The sequence below is a fragment of the Denticeps clupeoides genome, chromosome 1 (assembly GCF_900700375.1).
Source record: "Denticeps clupeoides chromosome 1, fDenClu1.1, whole genome shotgun sequence".
NCBI lineage: Eukaryota > Metazoa > Chordata > Actinopteri > Clupeiformes > Denticipitidae > Denticeps > Denticeps clupeoides.
Genome location: NC_041707.1, coordinates 23,237,765 through 23,264,654, shown reverse-complemented (window position 1 = coordinate 23,264,654; position 26,890 = coordinate 23,237,765). Strand labels below are relative to the sequence as shown.

Here is a 26,890-nt window from a genome sequence, read left to right as displayed (position 1 = left end):
GTTAGTTTCTGCATAAATGCAGCAGCAATTAGTCTTTAGTTCCAATGAAGTGATGTGTTCAAGTCTAAAAGCAAAATTGATTAGTAGAATAACCTCAACAATGACAGCTTTATGTGTTGGAAATTGAGGACAAAAGTGAAATTAGAAAGAAACAATTAATATAGTAATTTTTTCTGTCTTTCAGTTTGCATCACCAAACTTCCATGATTTTTATGTGAAATGACTGTCGTGGTCATATCTAAAGCTTCAGCTAGATCTACAGGTAATGCACATCCTCAGCTCTCTCATTACTCAAAAGTTTAAAAAAATGGGTTCTGCACTCACAATTGAGGTTAATTGGATGATTCTTTGTTAGATATATTAATGTAACACACCTTGCTAATAATTACTTCACCTGAAAAAATGAACTCACAGCCTGAAAGTGTAATGTTTGTGTGGCTGAAAAGGAGAAAAACAACTCAAACAGAAAGAGCGTTTTAGTGGAAACCACTGACGCCCCAATGAACACACACAACCTGGGCAGGGTTATGACGACTGTATGAGTGTGTGTTTGTGGGGCCGAGACACAGCTGTGTATAATCTCACTGACATCTTGCTCATTCAGCAATTAGCAGCTGAGAAAGGAGCCAAAACCAAAGTGACAGGATGAGGATCTGCCACGTGCACCGCACAAACCGCAAAATCAGAGAGAGAGAAAAAATCAGAAAGGAAACAGAGGTCAGTAGGAGCATTTTGGAGATGGCCTGGCCCCGCTGGTGGATTCGGAAACACTGCATTGAGCCAAACAGCCGCCTGCAGCCGCTCTGCTAATCGCCGGGAAATGCAGACTACTTACAGGAGCAATGAGGGGGGTAATGACAAAGTAATTTTTACTAATTTCGCCTGCCTCCGCTTCCATTCTGTCTGATTTTGTGAGAGCCCAGTGCATTAAAGCAACATCTGCAGCGCCTAACAGAGCGTACGCCACCGAGAGACGGGTGGGGGTTGGGGGAAGAAAGCGGAGCATTGGGACGGGTGTGAAGATGACACAAAGCACTCCGTACAGAGGCAGTGATGAGGTTTTGATGGCTCTCCAACACTAGGAGGCCAGTGTTTTATGTAAACGTCGCCTCCTGTTGTCACTTCTTGCGACTTGAAAGAATGTAAAAGAGTCTTATCACAAAGCTGCCAAAGAAAAAAACAGATGCTGCAGGAATCTTAAGCATGGGTTCCTTGACAACTGCCCATTGAATCTGCAAACTCCAGCAAGAGACTCAGCTACACCATTTCGGTCAGACAGTTGCCTCTCAAACATGTTTCAGGAAAGGCTCTGCTCTAATTCAACCAGAATACCTTATTTGGAGATGATCAGTCCATCTCACAGCCACTATGGTCAAAGTACTTATGGGATTTCTCTGCAAACACTGTTATCATCTTTTGAAATACCTAGCTTACCGATGAAATGCTGTTTGTGCATTTTTGGCCATTTCCTCAACACTACATTTATTGTCAGGATCCAGTCCGGAGTTTCGTATTTGTCCTGTGTTATTGTGTTTCCTGATTGGTTTTACCTGTGTATGGTTGTATAAAGCTGCCCTGTTCGTGTCTGTTCTTCATCGGGTCATTGTTTGCTGATGGTTCCCCTGTCGTGTGCTCCATGTAATAAATCCCCTGTCCCCTGCGTCCTCCTTCCTCACCATGTCCAGCCATCATGACATTTGCTTTTTAAATTTGGCCAATTAGTCAGAAAACGGGGGCAAATTAATGCTGAAAATGTGAATTAAATGAATAAGGCTACTTGTTTTGGGACAAATCAATCAAGCGGTAATGTGACTGATCACATTTTGATGGAATTGGTATTTTCCAGGATGATACTTATGCCCCCATCCACATGACAAGACCTTCATTTGTTGAGTTAAAAAATATATTAGAAAAAAGAAGTTTGAATCTGGGAACGACAGATTGCATACTCTCCCAATGTTGGCCTGGGTTCCATAGGTGTTTCTGTGAATGGTGAATGTTGTGTGTCCTGAGTCTCAGGATGGAGTCATGATCCTGAAGGTGAAGGAAAGTGAAGTGATTGTCATTGTGAAACACTGCAGCACAGCACATGGAGCACTCAACAAAATGTGTCCTCTGTATTTGACCCATCACCTTATTGTGCAGTGGGTGGCCATGGAGCAGATGATATGGATTTCATCAACAGACTTGAAGAAGAATGGTGTCCATCTCAGGAGGACTAGATAATCCACGACAAGCAGACCGGAAGGTGTTCTGGTGGTCTGTGGTGCCCCCCAGCTTACTGATGTGTGTACGTGTTTATAATTTGTATGGACATCTATTCACATTCTCATTCAACACATGTCTCCATTACGACACTACACACCAGCCAGGGACTCCGTGCCCATTGTTTGTTGATCTGTGAACACCACAGTTTAGACTGCACATGTAATCAAGGCATACATGGTTCTATGTGTGTGTGTGTGTGTGTGTGTGTGTGCGTGTGTGTGTGTGAATCGGGCTCCGGGTGGAGAATGAAATTGAGCTTTGTGGTGAGTTGCAGCTGAGCATTTGCAGTGGTTATATAAGCATTACCCCGTTCGCCCAGCAGAATGTGCTGGAACAGGTGGCCATGAAATTAAAGTTGGTTTTCAGATGCATGAAGGAAAATACAGGGACAGTCAGACACTGTCGCTGAATCATTTATTTGCTCCTAATAAAGCCTTTTGCCTCAGACCACAGTTTACAAAGCCAATTGGATGCCAGTCCTGAAATTCCAGTGGGACCCCAAGGGGGTTACAGTGACCGTGATTTTCCCCTCCTTCCCAATCAGCTCTCCTATCTTTGAGTGGAGACAGAGCTGCACGAATAGGCTACACAGCTGCATGTCACAACTGCTTAGGCTCTGAAGTGTTATCAAGAGATACAGTGGAGTTCAACGGCAGCAATTCGGCACTTATTATAGATTCCATTAAGATGGGCCCAAATTGGAGCGCTCCGTCCGTTCCGCCGCACCTTGTTTGTTTTAGTTCTTGACAGCGAGTCATGCGGGTTTTTATTAAGCCTTTCAGAGATAAAGCAGGAATTAAAAAGAAAATCAAATAAAAAAAAAGCTATTACTTCTATCAATTAATGCTCGTCAGCGAAAATTTGGCAAATGCAGAGAAGATGGCAGCAGGAAAAGATGCTGAAGTTTTGCCGGAACTTCACTTGCCTGTTTTCCACAATCAGGTGTCAATTGGTTACAACAGCCTCGTTCTCCCATATCAGTAACCAGCATAAACCAGTTTACAGCAGCCATCATTTCACTCACACCAGCACTGGAATTAAACATCGGATGGGAAATCCTGAATACATTGTCCAGCCATTTCACAGACACGAGCTATTTGTCACACTTGGTGGAGGACGGAGCACAATGTAAATGAAAGATTATGATGATTTTTTGGCAAAGTTATGATGAGGCCCGTGCCTCTCTAAGGTGCTCCACCATGGAGCTGATTTGTGAGACGTATTTTCTTTTTTTCCCCATCCCATAATACCTCCATGCGATCCTCTCCTGTAATGGCCGCTTTAAAATTGTTGCATGGCTGAGACTGTTCAATTAATATTGCAGGCCCATAAAATGACTATTTAACTGACAGCCGTGCTTGGGGGCTGAACATATAAGCTCGGTGCAGAGGCGGGGCTGTTGCCCAGTGTCTTAGACCCAATTCAGGCCAACATATCAAGCGCTTTGGGAGACGGGGTGGGGGGAGAAGGCGAGGCAGTAGCAGAGGCTGGGCGCAAGAGACAAATCACGCGCTGCTTGCCGGCAATGTGACAGCGTAGGGCTCATTTGAATATTTCTGACAGATGCCTTGGATGGAAAATGATGGCTGGTGATTAGTCCCAGGGCCTTTGCAGGGGGGGAAGACGATATGTACAGAGCACGGAGCGTGGGGTGCGGAGACAGAGGGGAGGTGTAAATAAGCCCAGGGAAGGAGGGACACTGTGCTCCTCCACTGGCCTTTGCAGTGATGGGGTCTGGGGAGATGTGTGGAGCAGAGGACTGTAACTGCAGCGGGAGAACCATGTGTTGTGAAGAGCTACAGTAGGTTCTCCCATGTAACAAGGGCAATAGGGGGAAAAAAATCAATTTTTCTCATCTGGAGAGTCTCAGTTTGAAACTTGCACTACATGAATGCTTCTGCACAGTCTCACCCTAAAACGTGTTATCCACTCCTTGAGCAGTTTTAATGATTAGCCCATGAGCTGAATCAGGGAAACAGAGCAGAGCTGCAGGCCTGGAGATGTGGAATGACACGCTAATGTCTCAGAACAGGTAAAACAAAGCATAACGGAGCAGAAAAGACCAGCCAGTCTATAGAGGGTTGTGGTAAAAAGCTGTTATTCAGCAAGAGTCAAGCTCCCTGTGCGGTCAATACTCATTTAAAGTTCCCTGCCCAAGGACAGACAGACAAACATGCATGTAGAGAGAGAACGAAGTCCACACTGTCAACAAGGTTTCTAGTAAAGGATTATTTATCCTCAATGTCAATTATGCGCTCCACCTGCCAGATAAAGCGTAGGTCCCCTTTATGCGCAAAAAACAGCCCCAACCAGTTGAGGCATAGACTCCAATAGACCTCGGAAGGTATGTAGAAGATCCTTTAAGTCTTATAATGATGTGTTTTAGAAGCACATAACACAAATAATTGGTTGTACTGAAATCTGGAAATGTCCCCAAAATCAGTTGCTCTTGATCCAATCTTGTAGTGCATGACCCTGCAGAAAGAGGGCGTTGGGATCAAGAAATACTGCTTCTGTGATGGGGTTGAGCCACATGGTCCATATGTAAATTTGGTCTTGTAATCTTCTTGTAAATGTCACACACACACACACATCATATAAAAGAGTTATCCATTGTTTTTGGTGCAAAAGAGGAGTCAGCATGGGCACCCTGGCCAGCTACGCAAACCCATAAACAAACAATGATGCCCTGTGCATTCTAACACGCATTCTAACAGACCTAGCATCAACATTTTCATAAATATGAGCTACAGTAGCTCTATTCGTTTGGATTGGACGTGGTCAGTTGACCACTTTTGGTATTTCCTGACCAGCACATCCTGGGAATATCCTGGCATATGCCATGTAGCCATCATAATTTGGTGTCTTTACACTTGCACTTTGTCACGACGACGGACTTACGGGTGAAGGAAGCGCAGAGGTTTGACATGCTGGGAAGGGGTTTTATTAATAAACAAACAATAAACTCAAAGAAACAATGGCGCGGTGGCCGAAAACAGTTTAACGTAAATAAAGAACTGAAACTAACCCGTAGGCGTGTGGCGATTGCCAGAACTCAAATCACAAACATACACACGGTTGCCAAATGAAGTTCACGAAAATACCCGAGACCTGGAAGGGGCGGAAACATCCGGCATTTAAGCGCTGTCAGGATTGGCCACCGGTGTTGAGCACAGCTGCAGTCAATCCTGACACACTTGCTCATTTTTCTGCTTTTTTCTGCATAAACTTCATGGACAAAATGCTCCCTTGTTGTCTAATATATGGCACGCACTGCCAGGAATCACTGTAACCAGATGATCAATGTTATTCAGAGCACTTTCATATTGTTATGGCTGATCAGTGTATATATGGATGAAGCCTTCTCATTTCATCTATACATGTGCATGATTTGTGAATGTTTACAAAAGAATATCATAGCGGTCAGTGTGGCCAGTTTAACCAGTAAGACACATCTCACCACCATATGCAGTACTGGTTATGCTTTTTACATCGTCCTACGTGAAATGCACAATTTTGTCCTCTACTGAACAAGTTGCTTACCCTCACCACGAATTACATGAACTTTAAATTGATAATTAAATTCTTTAAAATGGACACAGGCGTTTTATTTATTTAAGTCAGCTTCACATCCAACATGAGGAAGGCAATCTTAGTCATGCCTGCCATCTTTGAGTGCACTCTGAGGATGAGGAGCAGTTTTTAAACTGCAGGAAGAATTTTATTTCTGGTGACACAGGCATGCCGGGTCTTCTTAACCACGGGTAGGAATGACATACACTCATCAGCGACTGTCATTAGAGAGCGGACGATGCGAGATGCTCTGTCTTCCGATTGTGACTTGCTGGTTTGACTTTTGCAGTGGTGGAGACACATTGCCTACCAAAAACATAGGCTTGCAGCTAAGTTAAAAAGTGGGTTTGTTTTCTACTTCAGCAAAAACAAATTTTTTAAATGGCATGGAGCTCATTCAGTGGTCACAAGGAGCATCAGAATTTTACTGCATCCTTTAATGGGCTGAGAGACACTCCTGCTCCACGGCGCCTGTTACGGGTCACGGAACCAGAACGTGAGCATGTGTAGGAGGAGACAAGGAACCCCGGTGCGGTGTGACGCAAGGAGGCAGGTAATTTCCCTCCGACTTAATATGCGATTAATATGTTAATGTACAATTTAGGACGGGGCAGGACAGGAGGAAGGAGTGGGGAAGAGAGGACAGGAGAAGATTACGGTCTTACGTTGAGACAAGGAATAGGAGTCGAGTCTAGTTTGACGGGTGTCAAGCAATGACTGAGCGGCTGGCAGTGGCCATCTTGTCAATTTATAGTCACGTTACCTCGTTTCCGTGTTGCTCCCAGTCACATGGATGGAATCATGTGACAGCGCCTTTCTTTCCGTGTGCAGAGCGCAGCTGGTTCCTCTGCATGTTCATCTGCTCCCCTAAAACCCCAGCGTCCACAAAGAGACACTCTGCCTCCAGCCCCTCAATACAGTCAGCAGAAAAATTAATAATTAAAATCAAATAAATCATGCAAAATAGTAGCCAGGAAGTGATGGCCGCTCACAGGAATACAGTGTTCCCCTCTCTACTGCCCTTCCCTAAAAACAATCTTTTTTTATGAATTCATGTATCACATAAGATAAGTGGAAATACAGTATAATTAAAAAAAATAGACATATACTAAATTATTTAAATGGACAAAATAATTTACAACAGTTTTCAATGTGTGTGTTTGCTTTAAATGTGTTCTGGAAAAAAATAGTTTTCATTCTTGTCACACAATTGAATATCAAATAAATAATGTATTATTGTAATATATGGAAAGATGTATTTTATGTATTTATGTATAAAACCAATAATAGTTATTAATTTAATTGTTGCTTCTATTATATGCATTATGAATTTAGTATCAAAACAATGTTCAGATGCAAATGAAAGATGATATGATGTACATTACATTACATTATGCATTTAAAATGATATTAGTTTACATATTTTTATTAAAAAATGTCTGTTTTAGGTATAAAAATGGTAAAGATAGTAATGTACATTGCTTGTATTTTAGAATAACTGGGCAATCTACATGTGTGTGCGACTGTAAAACTGGCACTTGCATGTCAGGAGTCTGAAAAAAACAGTAATTTCTAAAACAGTGCTCTCTAAACTTTCTAGTAAATCTATATTATTAAAAATCACTACAGCATTATGTGTAGATAGAATTGAAAAACAACCACACTCACTCACTCACTTTTCATAACTGAGCAGGGTTGCAGCTGTCGGAGTATCCCGGGACACTTCATCAGGGCGGAGACTCACTGGGCACAGGGCGGGGACTCACTCAGAAAAACATGGACCATGCTTGAAGGAACACCCATATACACCACTTTCTTTTGTCAATAATACAGATGTCTCACCAGATCTGTCTGCTTTTTATATATAGAGCCCAGTTCTTACCGTCCAGCGTTGAAAAATTAGTGGCCTGGAGATGATCATACTGTCAAAGACATATCACTACCGCTCCTTCTCTTCCCTTGTCACTCCTGCCAGCGAAAACGAGTGCAAATGTTTCTGGGCACCGATTCCCCCTCCAGAGATGGAGCAAACGATAATGTTAATTTAAACTTTAAAGGACTGCTTCAGAACAAAGCATTAGGGCATTAGCCAGACTGATCGTGGTATAATCACCAGATTAATTCTTTAGTATGAAAACCATTTTTTGTCCCCTCATATATCTCTCTCCATTTCTGTGAGACAGACTGTATCACTTTCACAGGACTGAATTAGCAGAAATCTGCACGGATAAAATAACGGAAGGAAGCTTTTGCTTGTGTGGGATCCTCTAGCAACGTGTAGTGCAATTTGCGACATCAATAATTCACACGTACAGTCTGTTTCCCTGGTCTCCAGTCCAACGTCCTCTGGTTGCTGTCAACGTCGATGCAGAGCCAAAATGGAGGGTAAAGTGTCGAGTCAGCAGGAAGCCCCTCTCTGATTTCCTGCCCGTTGTCCTTATGCACTGGCTCCAATTACCTCCTACTTATTTAGCAGAGTATAATTCTATATAGACCAAGACTGAGTCAGTTTTTCAAGGAATATTAACTTTACTGACACTGAACACTCAGCACCTGCCCTTTAAACCACCCATTCATCCACACACACACTTCATACACGTACTGAAATACAACACATGATAGCAAAATTAATTTTGCTGTTGTTAGTGACACAGTGACATTTTGCAGCTGTTAAAAGAGTTTTGTTTTTACTGTATTTATTGCCAGTGTTATTGTCATAAATAAATAAATCTTAATGTTTAAAGAATTCTATAATTGCAATAGATATACTTGCAGCTTCATGCCTATGAGCGCAGCAGACAGTGCCATTATCGTACAGTCTATCACAACCTTAAGTGTTGTTACTGAAATCTAAAACGTTGTTCAGATTTGTTGTTCACCGCATATTTTACATCTAATATTTAGGAATTATTATTGTAGCACTAAGGGACAATACAATGGCACAGGTGGTAGCGCTGTGGCCTCACATCTTGAGTTTGAGGATCTGATTCAGTCTTCTGCTTTTGGGTGAGCAGAATGTGCATATGCTTCTCATGTTGGCATAGGTTTCCCCCCCACTGTTCAAAAGTTACGTGAAGTGGACATTTAAAAATTCGCCCTGCTGGATGTGTTATGGTGCAATCATAAGCGGGTTAAATAATGTAGAATGATATTTAAGGACAGATGCAGTTGCAGCACCAGAAGGTCTCTCGGCCAATCACTGACTGTGGTGTAATGCAGCACATTTGAACAGGCAAATTGAGATCCCCTTTGCCCAATGAAACGGTATTTAAGGAATGGAATTATTAAGCATCTGAAAAGGAGAATATTCTCATCACTTAACATGTGCGTGTGTGTGTGTGTGTGTGTGTGTGCACGTGCATGCTGGAAACAACCATTTGCAATGTGTCACATCCAGTTTCTTCTCAACACTGGGGTAAACAAACGCACACTCATGGGTCCGATTAAAGCCTAGGCCTGTTTATTGTTCCAGGGTGGTGCCTGAATGTGTGTGTATGTGTGAGTGTTAAGAGGCGAGGTGAGAGAGAGGAGGGAGGAGACGCTCCTTGTTAAGGATCAATTTGCAAGGACAGCCGTACAAATGGCACGGAGAGACAGAGTTGTCTTTTTGTGAGCGCTGCCGTGATTGATGGCTCCACACCTGCGCCGTAAATCCTCCTGACACCGGCGAGACGGATCACGCATGAGCTCAAATCCCCATCCTCCGCCTCCTCCCTCCTTTCTTTTTCTTTCTCTTCCATCCCACAGCCTTTCCTCCTTTATTCCTGGCATGCAACTCTGTTTTTAGTGAAAGATATCCAAATCACATCGCTCGCATTTCCCTTTATTTTCTTCCTGCAATCTGCATCCCGATGTGCAAACTCACGCAAGGAAAACATAAATATGCTTATCAGACACTTCATATGGAAATGCTGGGAACTGTGAGTGGCAGTGGGTTTGTATTGCGAGGCTGTAACAGAAATTAAAAAGCCTTCCCCCGCTGAATACCAGATGACTTCGTTCCCCTAGACGTACATTTTTTTACTGTGTGTTTTCTTTTTGACAGCCATTTCATTTTACTGTGTTTTTCTTCACAATTATGTTACATGGTACATAATACCGCTGTTTTAGGACATGAGAACAAGGCCTCAGCAGGCAGATTGCTTCAGCCCCAGAAGTTAACAGCAGTGGAAGATGAAATAACGTCTGGAAGACTGGCCGTGAGACGATGTGGGGTGGTTGGATGGGTCTTCCCTGGGGGAGCCATGATGCTGTTTCTTTCCATAGATCCTCCACAGGCATCGTTCTTTCTTTTTTTGTATCTTGTAGATGCCCCAATCAAATGTGATCTGTTCTTGTGTGCCACTCACTTTCCTCAGGGGAGCCCCGCTCTGCCGAAGACACGATATGCACATCCACACCAGCACAACAAAAATGAGTGAAGAACAAATAAAGTCTGAGGAAGAAAACGCTACTGGATGTTTGCTGTGATAGACATACACAGACCCTATGTGTGAGTGTGCATGTGTGTGTGTGCGTGTGTGTGTGTGTGTGTCTGGGTGAGAGAGAGAAAAATAAAAGGGAGTGACACAAAACAATCCATCTGTTCTGGATTCACCAAGACGCCTCCAGTGGACTAATGTGATCTGACAGACAGAGAGATTTTCAGAGAAGAAGGGAAGTTTAAACGAGACTCACACCGGGTGAATATTAGATTTACCCTGTTGTGTGCATGTTAGTGTCCTCGTGATTTTCCTACCGTAACAGATAGGTATAAATAATTAAGCGAGCTGCTCTGTCTCATTGCCTCCAAGCACAGAGAGATGGAGGAAGAGAGACGAGTCTTCACGCATTTCCAGACACCACCTCATACAATACACACACACAAAGCAATTAACATCACTTTCCAAGAATGTCTGGGATTTCCATGTTTCCAGGATTTGTTTCTGAAACAAAATGATCATGCTGCTCTTTTGTTCCCAGAAAACTGCTGCAGTCTGCAAGATGACAGCACAGTAAGCCCCCATATTTCCTCCCACTTTAACGAGGATCATAAATGATATGCATATTTTTAGCTCTTTACATAGTTTATGGCATAAATTGCACCACAAAAGGGCACAACTTGCTGGAATGACAGATGAAGGACAGCTGTGGCAACGTCCTCCATTAAATGCTCCCAATGCCCAACTCTGGCTGTGGCTGTTAATTAGCCAACAGAGTCTAATCAGAGTTCAAACACTGAAGAAACACACCAGGAGGTACCCAAGGGACAAGCATCACATAACGGTGACACTGTCCATCCTGTCCTGCCTCATCAAGATCCTTTTGCATGTGCAAAGGCTCCTTTTAGATAAGAAAATAAGGATGTTACTTTCAAACATCTCAACACAAGCCACTTACCACTTACAAGGCATTTACATTCACGCCAGTGTTGGGGAACACATCCACTAGAGGGCAGTTCAGAGTCCAGCCATTGCAAAAAGTCGTAAAAATGCCACTCCAAGCTGTTCTGTGTAGAATTTCTGTCCCTGTGCCTGGGCAAAGTGGCATCATATAGATGCTTATAACTTTTTACCACCTCGAAAAACCTCTCTGAAAAAACTTTGAAAACCATTTTGTCTTTTTGACTCTTGAACTATTGGCAATACTATCACCATGATTCCCAATGGTACCTCTCTGTTCTTGTTGCATCTGCAAATTTTCCTGAAACCATGCACAAATATGATCAAAGTACTACAGAAAGCTCTCTGTGTCACCGTCTTTTAATGCTGAACATAAGCGAAAAGTGAAAGTGATTGTCATAGTGAAATGCTGCAGCACAGTGAACACAATGAAATGCATCCTCTGCACCTTGGTGCGCAGTGGGCAGCCATGACCGGCACCCGAGAAGCAGTGTGTGGGGACGGTACTTTGCTCAGTAGTACCTCGGCAGTTTGGGATTATGGGTCTGCTTCCTTACCCGCTGGGCCACCACTGGCCCAAGAATGTGTGTCAGACGAGGTGTGAATCTGTGTCTCGTGTGCCACAGATTTCAATAAATGAACAACAGACCAGGCATGAACATGATGACATGTTCGTTAAATACGTACAAAACATTCCAAAAATAATGGAAGTAGTCGAGCTGCCCTGGATGTGGATGGCTTTTTGGTGGTATGCTGCCCTCTATTTGATGGAGTAGACATTGTGAGGAAGAAAAAAGAAAGCAGCTTTAAATGCATAAACACCCGTTCAACACAACCCCACTTTTAAAAGAGGCAGATCTGAAAACTAGCATCAGTTCCTAATCAAAACCCATCAGTTTAGGGTAATACCTGGTGCGCGAGAGACGGTTGAGGCCAAGAGAAAGGGGAAATGCAGAGCTTAAAGCGCCCGTGGCTCTCTCCACTCTAATCCACCACGCTCGCCTCTATGCATTTCAAATGGGCCGAAAGTAGGAAAGAAAGCTCAATTTTCAAAATCTAGCCAATGATCAGCAATCACATTCAACTTATCCGCTGAGCGCGGCGGAACCTGGCCGAGGCTGAGAGGGGCTGAGGGAGGGAGGGCGCGGAAAGAATCAAAGTCAGGTTGTCCTAACGGATGATGTGTCACTGTAAACAGTGAATCTCTTTTCTCTCACAATTAAAGAGTGTGCTTATTGATTTCCGATGGGCCTCTCGGGTGTCTCTGCGGCCGTCCGCCGTCACAATGAGCCCTGGGGTGAGGCAGCCTCTCTCTCTTTCCCCCTTTCCTCCCCACCCCACTAATCTATTCATCCTTTAGTCTCCCCTCTCATTCATCTCTCCCTCTATCTCATTCCTGATGCGGATGGACCCCGGGTGTCATCAGGCAGGTAGGACACTGCGTCTTCTGCCGAAGTGCCATCACAGCATTTACAGGGGTGCGCGCTCACTCGACTTCATTAGCTAATGAAGTCCGGCACACACACACGTGGACCAGAGGAGTCGAGGGCATAATTTTGGTTACTTTAAGTCCCCTAACGTCTGAATTGACAATAATTAAGCCTGCTGGTGGACCCTTGGTTGCATTCTGAATTGGGGTAACTTGGATAAAATCCATTATGCTGTTACTATGATATCACATGCCATTTTTTTCTGTTGTGTTGATAATAAAATTTAAAAAATGGCCTATCAATGCTAGTCACTTCTTTGATGTGTTTGCACTGGATATTGCGCTGATTCAGATTTCCCTAATGCTAATTATTGATTATGTGCTCATACACAGGAGACGTATTACAGGCCGTTATACATAAGCTACTAACATTTAATTAAAACCTCCGACAAGCAAGATGATGCACGGAAAGGGCTTTCTGACTGGTCACATGTGCCCAGGCCCCTGCAATTCATTAAGCTGCATTTCTGCAATATAAACAACTCCCAGGATGTGTCAGAACAGACTCCTTTTTTTTGACAAAATCATAAAGAAAGTCTGCCTAACAAGGCCTGCGCTAGTAAATCATTGTCATTTAGGATTAAGGGAGTATGAGGGCAGACACACAAATAAACTTCCCTTCACTTCCTGCTCTCATAAATCTTCATCTGGAGCGGGAGTGGGCTGAAAGAGCTCATTAAAGCAGAATTATGCTCGCGCTGAGTGTTCGCTGTGAAGCTGGTGGAGCAGCCGGCTGCTTTGTGAAGCAGAAGGACAGGGACCGGTTGAACATCGGCGGCCCTTTATTGTTACCACAGCTCCGACACGTGCAACACAGATCATGTCTGTCCTCTACTGACAGCAGAGATGAAAAGCAAGCGGACCTCCTCTAACGCCAGAACGCTGGCCATGTCTCAGCCAGACCAAATCATACCAATCCGGACAGGGTGTTAGGGGACATCTGAGTATATTTTTTGGCCAAAGACGCAAATCTGATGCAAAAGATGGTGTTTTGGAGAGGACGGGTACGATGAGGCTGCAAGGGGAGGTTGTGGAAAGCTCTCCAGCAGTTGGTGGGTGAGTTAAAAAAAAGAGGGAAAGAGGAGCGACCAGCTCTGAGTCAGATGAGATAAACCTTGGGGAGGCGGACACCCGCTATGTCTCAGCGGCATCTCAGCTGAGCTCCAGGTGAAGATTAATGAGCAGAAAAACACGACTGACATTTTTCAGATGGTCACCAACAGGATATCACAAGACGTGACTCATTAAAACACTTAAAGGGGAAGAAAAAGAAAGTTTGACACATGAACAAAAAAAAGACATTTCTTCCGCGGAACCATCAGTTTGCATATTGCTGATTGGGCCATTAGCTGTGTTCAGGCTGTTATACAGGAGGCCCTTTGGGCTCCTTGGGCAGCCAGCAACTGAACGCATCGCTCGTCTGAAATTACAAAGCGGCCCGCTGTTCGCCACCACAACAGCTTGCAACAGCTTTCCGCTAGTGGCCCCCGGAGCCTGAAAAACACTATAAAGCACCTTGCTGCCCTTACAAAGATCATTTTTATCTGCATTTGCCATTTTTCTGCACTGAGTGAAAGTGCCAGAACCCCCAGATCTGCCAGACCCGTTACAGCCTTTATATACTGAGTCAGAGACAGACGAAATGAACAATTAAAACACGAGGATCTGTCTGATAGCAGAGAGGTGCACGGTGTGTGTGAGTGTGTGCACTGGCAAGGAAGTGACGCAGCGTCCCGCTGGAGGACCGCCGCCTCCCGCCTGAGTGTCCCAGCTCAATTAACTCACCTCGGCCTCGACTTTGTGCTGATGGGAGGGAAATCAGGCTGATGAGAGAGAGAAGGGAAATAAAAAGAGGGTGGGGAGAGACCAGCACTACACTCTAAACTACTGTCAATTTTAATTGATGAAGTTAGGGGGGGAAATAAGTCCATTTAGCTGGGAAGGCAGCTGACAGCCGACTAAGGAGTGGCGGCATTCAGACGAACAAAATGTTCCTCCTCTGGTTTCTGTAAACAGGTTCGGAAGAGTTGGACAGAATCCATGCACACAAGGCAGGGCTCCAAGACACAAAGTTGGATTTCACAGAATTACAAAAGTAACAGAGAGTTAACAAACCATTACCATCCAACTAAAGGATGTCTGAACAGGGGAGCAGCCAGACAGAGCGAGAGGCAGAGAGACAGGCAAATAAGAGTTGGAGGGAATAGAGCCAAAGAAATATTGATATACCCTAACCATTTAAAAATAATTTGGAAATGTCTTCTTTTTCATAAAAAAACAATGGTCTTGTCCAGAAAAATAAAGTACAAGTTGATCAATATACTGTCCATGCTGTTCATGACTGTTGTAGCTGAGAATGTCTGTTAATTAATGGAATATCTGTATACATATAGAGAGGCCCATTATCTACAACAATTAGTCTTGAGTTCCAATGGACTATTGCATTCACTAATGCAAGTATGTCTCTTTAAAAGGTTAATCAATTATTAGAGAACCCTTTTGTAATTATCTTTGTACAGCTGAAAATGTTTGCACTGATTAAAGGAGTAATAAAACTGGCCTTCTTCAGACTAACTGAGTATCTGGTGCGTCAGTAAATGGGGGTTTGATCATATCAGTGATTATTTCAAATTGATTTTCTAATATAAAAAGACTGACAAGACTACGGCAGAAGGGCGTAGCATGCAGAACTATGCCTCTTACAAAAATGATCCTGTTACCTGCCTTTCCATCTTCCGTGGAATGACCTTAAGCCATCATGGAGGTGGCAGGGGGTCCGCTATTTGATGTGAGACAGATAAATCTTTTAGTTGGCTGATGGACACGCTTCCATGATGTCCTAAAAAGGCCAAGGTCTGAAAGGCGGAGCTCTGCTCTCCCCTCCCATTCTGTAAGGTGGGGGTGTGGTTTCATTAAAGCATTACACGCAAGCATGCACACCAAAGACAAAGTGACAAAAACCACTCCAACAGAAAAAAAGAGGGTGAGAGAGAGGGAGCAAGAAAGTGCTCGAGCAGCAGAACTCAAGGCCAAAATCTATTTAATCACAGAATAAGGACAGTTCAAGAAGTGGCACCGTAATATTCGCCACGAGAAATTTCCCCTGCCTTTCCCAATGACCTAGAGCCAGGCGGAGGCAGCGCTTTTATGACACAAAGTGCATTTGCGCCCATGAAACCCACCACCTCCAGACTCATTTCATCAAGCACGTACGCCACAAAAAATTAATGAGCCCTTGACAGCTGCACCAGACTTGCCACCCAAAACCAAGGGGTGGTCTGCGAGTGGCCACCATGTTGCATCGCATAAAGAGACGAAACACGTGCAATAAAGTGATAGCAATAAGAATAATAACCTTTGTGAAATGAAAGAGAGAAGGTCAGTAATTGCAAAACAATGGACAACAGGGGTGTGTGTGTGTGTGTGTGTGTGTGTGTGTGTTTGACTCTTGACATTGAAACTGGAAAAAAAGCAATTAATCCAAGGCAGGGAGGGGAAATCCAAAGCAGACACTGTGCTCTCTTCCTGCTTGTGGTACAGTGTGGTACAGAAATGAAATTAACATTATACAGCACCAACCACAACCTGCCAACCAAACATTGCTGCTGTATCACCAGGATAAACACACACACTCACACACACACACACACACACACACACACACACACTCAAACGGTGAGTGAGGTTTTTGAAATATTCAAATATGTGCCCTGAAGCTTCCAAAGGGTGTTTACATTTGAAAACAGGGCCAATCTTCTGACACACATCAGACTGAGTTTTATTTTTTATGATCATTGTGAGATAATTGGTCGGAAGAACACTCTGTGCCCACACAAAAGGAGTGTCCACGGGCCTGAGGACTTCTGCATGTCATATTCTCAGGAAGTGCATATGCAGCATAGCCCAACCCCCTGTCTGGAGTCTGGAGACGAAAGGGCGTCTGCTCGTAACGCACCCAAGGGGCTTGACTCTGTTCTGGACTTTCTCATTATTAGTCTCCTGCAGGCCGGTAATGAGAACAGCACTGCTTCCTGGTGAGTAAGGTGCACAGGGGTCCATCTTCCTGCTGTCTTTGTTCTTCTGAGCAGGAGGAGAGATGATGATTATGGCCGAGGCTCCAGGATGACTCTGTACTCTGGCCCAGACTTCTGTATGCCCAGTTCCTTTCAAAACACTGAGAACCCGAGGGAACCGAAAGGGTTTACAGGGTGTGACACATTCAGGACAGAAAATCTTACAACTGAAAGGGGCGTTGCCTTGAGATTTCTACTGAGGGGCTGGGTCTGGGCTAACATCCTGGTTTGAGTGTATGGCATTGCACATCGTCCCTGCCCTTGGGTCCCTGTCACTCGTCGTTGACTTTTGCTCTGGGTCTGAGAAAAACAGTGCAGTTGATCAACTATTTGCATAGTCAATTTCACATGGGCTGCTGTCTGCTGTTCAGTGATGAGGAGTCAGGGGAGATAAACATTTGACATTTATTGAAAATGCTAGTCAAAACAATTGGCACAAATTAAAAAGAAAATTAACACAAACATACTGTATATCCGTAGATAAATATTATAGTTAAAACAGTCATTACAATGAAAGAAAGATATTTTCAAAAGAATGAAATTCAATACATTTGACTAATGTACTAAGGCTAAGCACAGTGAGGTGTAGGCTGCCAGTAAAGGTGGACGTAAAGTACGACCGTTTTCAGCATGCAGCTAAAACGCTGGCTTCTGCTCCAGCCGTTCACACACAGCAGATTTAAAAGACAGAGGGAAGAAAAAGCAATTGTTCCTGAAATTTGGAGACACGTCTACTGTCAGCTTGTTAGTTTGTTCTCTGGCAGCCCTCTCCGACTAAAATATCACACCGCCTCCGAAAGCCTGCTGCAAAAACGCACTGCATCAGCAAACAAGGCTCTTGCTTGGGATGAGCACATGCCTTTGAGATTATGTTTTCATTTTATCAAATGGCAATTAAGGAAAAATTCATGTCACGATGTTGTGTTGCAGAATTACTCAGCAAAAACAGGCAGAGGGGGGGAAGGCCATGTCCATTATGGTGGAGAGGGTGTCCGTCACTTTTGGTGTATGCCAGATGTGGACTACACAACCAACAGCAAGGCAAAAACGTCTCATTAGACATCCATCCATCCAGTGGGCCAATGAGGCCCACGCCAAAGCTCTTTTCAACCGCCAAAGCATGACAAGTTATACGTCACAGAGGTGATGTAATTGCATATTTTCTTAAGGAAGTGTCAGACCTCAACAAAGCAAAAACCATTCTGAGAGGAAGAGTAGGCCAATGATGAAACATGAAGTAAACCTTCCCAAATGTTTCTATGATCGGAGATCAAATATGCCTGCCTAACAAGAGCCAAATACACATGAGCACTTTGAATAGTTTGAAGATGTTGTCTGAGGTGCCGTAGACTCAGACTGAGCGACAGACGTGAACAAAAAGTCACTTCTGAGGTTTGCTTTGCTTAAAAAATGAAGCCCCGAGTGACTCACCATATAAAAAAAACTGCGCTTCTCTTTGGAAAAGCTCTTTGAGGGCCCGGCCGGCTCTACCTGGCTCTCTTTTAGTGACTTATGAAAGCCGAGACTCCCCCTTTCAAGCCATCTGCAGCCAATGACGCACATGGTTTGTCGAGACAAACCGAATTCATCGTGTTTGAAGAGTCAGAATGGGGCGAGACTGTGAGCGAGTCGGGAATTTTTCAAGGCATGCCCAAATGTGTGATGAAAATTTCAGCACCTTGGACAGCCATCTTAAGAGAGGGAACGAGAGACAGGGTGGGTGTGAGAGAGCAACAGTCTGCCCCACTGCTTATGTCCATGAAACAAGTGACTATGTGAAGCCGACCCCAACTGGAAGAACCCCCATAGAAGATTGGTGGCCTCCACCTTACACCCCCCCTCCCCAGATCAGCCAACTTTCAGCGACCTGCAGCTACTCTGTGGGAAAAATGCAGAAGGGCTTCAGCACTGGATAATTTAGCCACAAGGGTCACACTTGTTTGTTTGTTTGTCCAATGTGGCGGCAGTGGCAACTCCTGCATTGGAGACGTGTGGGTTTTCTTGGGCTGAGCGAAAGGTAAAGTATAAAGTGAACTGATTGTCATTGTGATACACGGTGCACACAGTGAAATGTGCCTTCTGCATTTGACCCATCACCCTTAGTGAGCAGTGGGCAGCCATGACAGGCGCCCGGGGAGCAGTGTGTGGGGACGGTGCTTTGCTCAGTGGTACCTCAGTGGCACCTTGGCGGATCGGGATTCGAACTGGCAACCTTCTGATTACGGGGCCACTTCCTTATCCGCTGGGCCACCACTGCCCCCTGACTCGCATGGTTTGGCTCCCTCTCACCGGTTTATTCTCATTTACCTATTCTCATTTAAAACCATGCAAGTGGTTTTAAAAGAAGCCTTTAGCTGCCAGGCTGGTGTGTAGGTGAAGGGAGGCTACACGTTTCGCCGGGGGGAAAGGACGTTGGTCCAGAGTGGCCCTTACCACTGGGAAAGGAAATTAGCCATTTTTTCCCCTCCTCCCAAGCTCATTTCCGTGTGTTTGTCACGAGTGGCTCCACTCCCTGAGGGTTGTGTAGATGGTCCAATTAAACAGAATTCAGAATGATTGCAGAATGAGTTCTGCAACAAAAAAAAGTCACTTCAACTGAGCAAACAGGGCAGCCTAATAAACGGAGCGAATGGAAGAGTTCCCGGCCGGCGGCAATGTGCGTCGACTGCAGGCCACAGGCAGCTCGAAACCAGAAGCCAATGCTGCTGCACGTCAAACCTCTTTTCGTACAAACTGTCTCATGCATCATTCAAAGACACCTCAGCGCATGCTCCTGTCCAGCATCCAGCCAATAGGCATTAGAGCAAAGCGATTCCTGCGGCGCAATACACATATCGACGCCCCTCCATATCTCCAAACATTTGTCAGACATCGGCGTCAGACTCAGATCCCTTCAAAGCAGCACAGCAAGCCTCTTTGGATTTCTTTTATTGACGCGAACCCTGCAAGAGATTTAGTCATTCTGTCTATGCTGCTTATTCATTATTAATATCAAGGGCAAGGCGAGGTTGTTTGATCCCTGGCAGCGCAGTGTAACTTTAGATTGGCATCTCCTAGTTAAGGGGAGGATTGTTGCTGCCTAGAAAACAAGTGCACTTTGTTGTCACCTCTCTGATGTGTCAGCTCTACAAAACGCAAGAGACGTAGTGGGCTGTTTTTTATTCAGTAGCTGAAAATTCTGCATTTTTAACATTTATGACAATGGTGGCACTGCGCTGGTCCCAGTTTAGTCGCTTTCCCTTCCCTAGTCTAATTCAGCACTTACTTTATCGATTCCATGTGACTTTTCTGAAGTTTGCAAGGTGATTTGGAGACACGAGCAGGTCAGCTACACACAAAATAGTTCATTAATAATAATAACATCAACAACTTTCATATCGACAGCACTTTGCATATTATCTGTGGTTGTTTTTCTGCTGTTCTAAGTCTGGCGTTGTCCTGAAGCAAAACTACAAACGTCACATGGATGTCGTCGGTACCATGTGGTACACGGTTAATGCATTAATGCACCGTCCTCGATGCTCCACACACACGCACACACACGCACACACATTTCACACGTTGAAGCGACCTTGTGCACGTCCCACGCGTGGAGACTTGGTGAAGGCGAAGGGAGTCGCGCTCCTACCTGCTCGTAATTCTCCCAGGCGAAGCTGTGCAGACCGCAGGCGAACAGATCGTCGTCGGATGGCGCGTAACCTTCCATCGCCGCCGCGGAGCCCGGTTTCTTCCCACGCGAGTCCGCACCGGCGCGCCTCTCCTGCGTCCTGCGCGCACCGACCGGCAGCTGCGGAGCTGCGCGCTGTCACGTGGGCGCCTGCGCTCCCCAGACCCCACTCCACGGGCCCGGCACACGCTCCTACTTTTTACACTGTGTATTATACCTTATAATATAATACACAATACTACGTGTTGTACAGTGTATACATATCTAGTTTAAACTATACACACTACTTTCCTGTCCACTATCTTAAGTTAATCACCTTGTATATACAGGACAGGTCAAAAGTTTGGACACCTTCTCTTTCAATGTGTTTTCTTTATTCTCATGACCATTTACATTGGTAGATTCTCACTGAACACATCAAAACTGTGGAGTTATATACTTAACAAAAAGTGGTGACCTGGCCTCCACAGTCACCAGACCTGAACCCAATCGAGATGGTTTGGGGTGAGCTGGACCGCAGAGTGAAGGCAAAGGGGCCAACAAGTGCTAAACACCTCTGGGAACTCCTTCAAGACTGTTGGAAAACCATTTCAGGTGACGACCTCTTGAAGCTCATCGAGAGAATGCCAAGAGTGCAAAGCAGCAATCAGAGCAAAGGGCGGCTATTTTGAAGAAAGTAGAATATAAAACATGTTTTCAGTTATTTCACCTTTTTTTGTTAAGTACACAACTCCACATTCATAGTTTTGATGCCTTCAGTGAGAATCTACCAATTAAAATGGTCATGCAGAGCTGTTTTCTTTTGGAACCTTTTGAGAATATTGTTATTGCTTATGCTCTAAAAATATTACTTATGCTCTTTGAAAAAAAACTTTGGCCTGTACTGTACATATCTATGTATGTTTGTGCTAGTTGTGTAGTAGAACTGTTCCATCATGGGACAGTGGGGTGCAGGGTTCTGTGAAATAATGTGGGTCAACTGGAGCAATTAACAGTAAGGAGTTTGAAAATAATTTTCTGAAACACACAGAAGTTTCAAGCTTGTGAACAAAACACACCAAATCAGCCACACTCTCCTGACACATTTTAATCGTGCATCTTGACAAATGCTCGTACCTCATCATGTGCTGAAGCTCATTTTTGGAGCATGGCAGCTGTATCGTGGGCTAAGCTGATCGGGGCGCTAGGGTCCAGGATGAGGATTGAACTGAATTTCTTTCGAGCGTCCTCACATGGGCTTCATTTAAATTAAAGGTAAATGCTTTGACAGGGCTAAGGCATCCCTGCCGTGCTGTAGCTAAATTTAGACCCTGCTATTACAGGATGATGTGCAGTGCTGAGAAGTGGCATTATTCTGGGCGTCATGGGAATATTGTGGGCACAGGGATGACTTACAAATGACAGTAATCATCTGTTATCCCCTGTGTGCTATTAAATTTTTTTGGAGGTGCTTAATACCCAAGTGACAACCTAGGTCATCTTAGATAGATTGTTGGCACTATATGTAAAAATTTTCTGAATGAAAGCTATTGGATGTTGTTTGCCGTTACCCTTTTAAATTCATTGATTCATTCATTTCAAGTTTTAAAATGAAATCAGGCTCAAAAGCTTACAAAGCACGACCATCACTTTTCTAATACCTGAGTGTACCTTGACTGTTCAGGCCATACACTGAAAGCATCAGAGCCAGTATTAAAAACGCCACCATATTTTGCAGGTTCCCTTTGTGCTGCCAAACCTGCTCTGATGTGGGAAGACAGGTCCTTTGAAGAAGACCAGTGAAGGTTTTCTGTGGTTTTGACACCAAGGAGTCTGCAGTGTTTCCTTTGAGATCTATAAAATAGGGGCTTCATGGATCACACTTTTTCCAGCACATCACACAGACGCTCATCGAGATCGAGATCTTGGGGATTTGTTGGTCCAGTAAACACTTTGAACCTGTCATGCCATCTTCCTTAACCCATCCTCGAAACATTTTTGCTGCGTGGCAGGGCGCATCAGGGAATACCGCTGCCTTGATAGGGTGTAGTTGGTCAGTAACATCCATTTGATCAGTGGTACGGTGCTACACTGTCTCATCTGTGGATCAGACCATGTACTATATATGTACTATAGCCTTAACTAGCCAGACCCATCAATTAGCTGTGGGCCAGAGCACTGACCCTTTTTCATCTGACCATGTTTGCATACCAGGACCTGGTGTTTGTAGAGATGCTTTAACCCAGACATCTAGTATCATAACTTAGCCCTTTTTGACATACACGCTCAGATCCCCTACATCAAATGTCATAACTGATGTACTGCATTACATATTTTTACCTTTAGATAGGTGAGATTGTATTTTTTTAATGTGATTTAAATCAGATGACAATGGAATCTTGAATTTAGACTACCCAAATGACTTTTTTAGACTTTTTCATGCAAATGTTTGAGAAAAGATATGAAACATGATTTCAATATTTATTTATATCATGTATATTGGCATTCATCAATGGACCCTCTTGTTCGGTTAATCCAGACTCCAACATTTTAAATATAGCACACAATACGGTTTCTGTGTCTGTTAAGAATAAGTCCTTGACTTACATGTAACATGGCAGCTGTGTGTTCTTTGTACCATTAAATGTGCAGTTATCGCACAGCAGTCTCACATCCCTTTTGGCTCTGTCTATCTGGCATAATCCTGCAGCACTGACATGTCAGCCCTCATTATTATTTCATTTTTTTTTTGTCTGATCTGTTTTTTGGGGGCTGATATAATTCATGGTGAAAGGTCCATTGTTGTCAGCCACACACTGGCGAGTCTCATTTCTTGACGAATGTTTGCATTCTTTCCCCCTGTCCCTTGTTTGATCTGACTTGTGTTCATCAAGCGTCAGCGATAACCTTTTGCATTTCAGTTGAGTGGCTTCATGAAGAGTCACGTTCAGGATAACAAAAATTGTCAAGATCCACTTGAATGCTTAGGGAAATGGAAAGATGAAATTGACATGTTTTGTTTTGATTTGTTTTGTGTGTGTTCTTGTTGTTCTTCTCTTCCTCTCTGTGATAGCGTGCACCACAAGAGTGTCGATGTTCTCCTTGTATTGAATTGGTGTGGTGTTACGTCCTTTAGGCCGTAGAATGGTTTGGGGTGCTCGGTGTTGTGTGTGTCTGCTGGGCGGAGATTTGGATTACGGTTCCACCCACCAATTCCCTCGTCAACTGCCAGCCAATCAATGCACAGGCCCAGGGACCATTTAAGGACCATTCCTACCAATGAAGCCTTTGTTGTGTGTTAGTGATCAGTGTGGTTAGTTGTGGCTTTGTTGTGTATTTGTTTAGTCTCTCCTTTCATGGTGTGTTGTCCTCCCGTGAATTGTTGTGTTAGGTTTGGTTGGTTGTTCACTACTCACTGTAAATAAAAGCACAATATTTCACTTGGGCCTGGTATCTGTGTATTCCCACCGCACACATTCCCCTTCTTTGTTGTCATGTTTCCCGACCCCTAGACGGGGACGCAACATGTGGCTATAAACAGGCTCTTTTAAACAAGCAAACGAAGGAGAAATTCAATTAAGGCTTCAAATGGGTTTGTGTGTCGTAGATATTGTTATTGATTTCGTCATTTAGAATTTTACAAATTGCCTATTAAACTATTTGAGCCATTGCAGTGAAGAACATCACATATGAGGGGGTTCAGAGGAAAAACACACTTCTGGTGGTGTTGAGTATGAGCTCTGTAATGGTAGCTGTCTGCTGAATCCAAGCACAGCACTGGAACATGAAATAGGTTGGAAGCTAAACTGCATTTTCCCGTGAAAGTTACAGAGCCCAGGGCGTGATCCGGAGATGGGGAGGAGGACAAACTGCGAGCGCAATAAACACTGGAGGGTGGCCTGGTTTGTTCTTCATTCTTATCGCTCCTCCACAATCAGCCCAAACCTTCCTTCTACTGTAGATTAATTTAAAGATTGTGGATCTGCGAGAGCGCCCGGTGCAGAAGTGGCAGCACCTCCGTAGCTCATTCCGAACCCCAGCGAGGTGCTAGGGAATAAAATCGACCAATTTGATGCAACTGTCTCCGGATTTTGCAGAACAACCTGCAAAGCTTGCCCTGTACCATTTCACTTGGTGCCTCCAATTTTGTACTTATCATGTCTTGTTTTACCAGCCCAGCGCTCCTATTCCTACATGGAAAAAGAAAAAAAAAAAAAACCATGGCATCCCTGTGCGGCGCCATAAGCTCACACGTGAACATCCCTCCTGATTAACTGAGTCTGTACATGTGAGCCTGGTTCCCGAGATCTGTATGTTGCTGCTGAATTGATGCGCTTTTCATTTCCGCAGTAAAGATGAATCAATCAGGGGACGGCACTTCTGCTGTTCCCTGATTAAAACACCTATACAGTCACCGCAAAGCATTTTTTAATCAGTTCAGGTAATGGAAGGTTTGCCGTATTTCCCCCGTTGCTCCTTTGACTTGAGGTGAAATTAATTTTCAAATGTGCCCCCAACCATTCATCCCGGCGTATTTTTGCAGACATACAGGCAGTACGCTCCCTACCTTATAGGCCTAATGCATCAACCTTAACCCCATGTTGCGCTCACAGATGAACAGGCTGGGTGTGTGCCTGTCAGAGATGGCGTGATTGAATTGTTCCATCGCTCTGACAGCAGAGGGGCTATTACTTCAAATTAGCATACAAATTCAAACTGGGACAGATGGATTTGTCACATTCCAGTCACCGTCTTCCACAGAGATTGGCTGCGCTGCTACTGCTCGATGAAGATAAGACACCTGTCTGAGTTCCATGCCTGGCTTACCGATGAAGGGAGGCGAAGAGGGTGGCAGGAAGCCCCATCCGCAATAAACGGCTCCAGTCTACTGCTCATTGCCACAACTGATGTAGTGTCCGTGGGCATCACAGGAGGTCCAGGAAGATGGGTGCGGTGCCTCAGAGCGCTGATTAGCAGCGGTGCTGGCATCCATACGATGAGGCCAGTCCAGCATCTGCTTGTCAGGAAGTCTGTTCTGCCTCCAGGTAGACTCAGGGATGGAAGTGTGATGGGTGTATGGTACTATGGTGAATAGCGTTGAGAACTGAATATATAAAGATAGGGAAAGTGACCCAGATGGCAGTGATTCAGCTGCCACCATTAGGTCTGAAACTGAAATGACACAAAATAAAAGATTGTACCTTGACGGGTGTGTGTGTGTCTATTTAAAATAACACAAAATACCAACAATGTTATAGCTGGAATAAAGAATACAAACTGAATAAGATCACACTCACTATTTTTAATTGTAATACAATACAAATATTTATATTTTAGGACAATTTTAAGTCAATTTCACAGACAAAAATGAGTGTAATTTTTTTAAATAATTTTTTTTTTTTCATGCATTCTTAAGAAAAATGTTGAAATTGACTTTTAACATGGGAAATATATACATTCAAGTGCATGGAGCTATTCTAATAAGATACAACTTTGTGAAATAATGATTTCCTTTTGTAATTATGCTAGCGTAGATCAATGGGAAATATTGAGTATGACAAAAAGCCTCCACTCAAGATCAATGCCATATAATTTCCTGATCAACTTGAGCTAATGCGTTTTCTATTGGCTTTGGAGAGCACTGCTAATCTGTCTGGCATAATTTCACGGTTACATTTACTTTTGAAGGGGTGGTGGCATCTATTTAAAAACTTGGGCTGAGCTCTTGCCTCCCGACAGTCGGGAAAAGATCAAAATAAACATGCTAATCTTCCACGTTTGCATATTTTGCATGCGGTAGCCTTGATGTGCAACTCCCTCTGTATGAGCACCAGGCCTGCATTTTCCTCGCCTACATCCCCCAGCTAAAAGCAGAAACCAAGGAACATTTTGACGGCCCCTCCCTCCTTTGCCAATGTTCCTTTGAAACTTCAGTCAAGGGGGGTAAAAGCTAAGTTAAGGTTGTTTTTGAAGTTCCGGTGTGTTCCTCACGTGCCGACACACACAAAGCTCATTCTCTCCACAGCGCATACGGCAAGAACGCCATAATGCCATAGGTTGAAAAATGACTTTGGACTTCATCTATGATTAATGGATTAACACGGAGATAGAACAAAAAGACCCCCTGGGTGCCGTGACAAAACGTGCTTCGCTCGCACCCTCATACATTAGGTTACATAAACCTCAGCTGCGCGGGAAAACGGCAAGCCCTGAAATCTCAGGCCAGAAGGCGGCCATTTTAAAGACAAGTGCAGTTAAAGCGCTACAAACAGAGAAATGCAAAGGGAAGGCATGCATTATTGTGCAATACGCACTAAGGTTGTAGATATTCACACACAAAAAAATGCTCTGCAGAAGAAAGCATGTCTGAACCAGCCCAACACACACAGACTGTAGACACAATAGCTCTAAAACAGTAAATCAAATAGGTGGATGCACTGGCCAATCATATATTTTCATC

At 44.1% G+C, this 26,890-nt stretch overlaps 1 protein-coding gene across 2 annotated transcripts in view; it reads right to left on the bottom strand.

Moving 5' to 3' along the window:
- ppargc1a (peroxisome proliferator-activated receptor gamma, coactivator 1 alpha) overlaps positions 1–20,525 on the bottom strand; it is a 264,032-nt gene extending 243,507 nt beyond the window's left edge. For both annotated transcript variants that reach the window (XM_028969920.1, XM_028969927.1), the window contains exon 1: positions 20,413–20,525. In XM_028969920.1, coding sequence (XP_028825753.1) covers positions 20,413–20,490 — 78 coding nt within the window. In that variant the 5' untranslated portion in view covers positions 20,491–20,525. The remainder of the gene's footprint in view (positions 1–20,412) is intronic.
- Between the last annotated feature and the right edge of the window lie 6,365 nt (positions 20,526–26,890).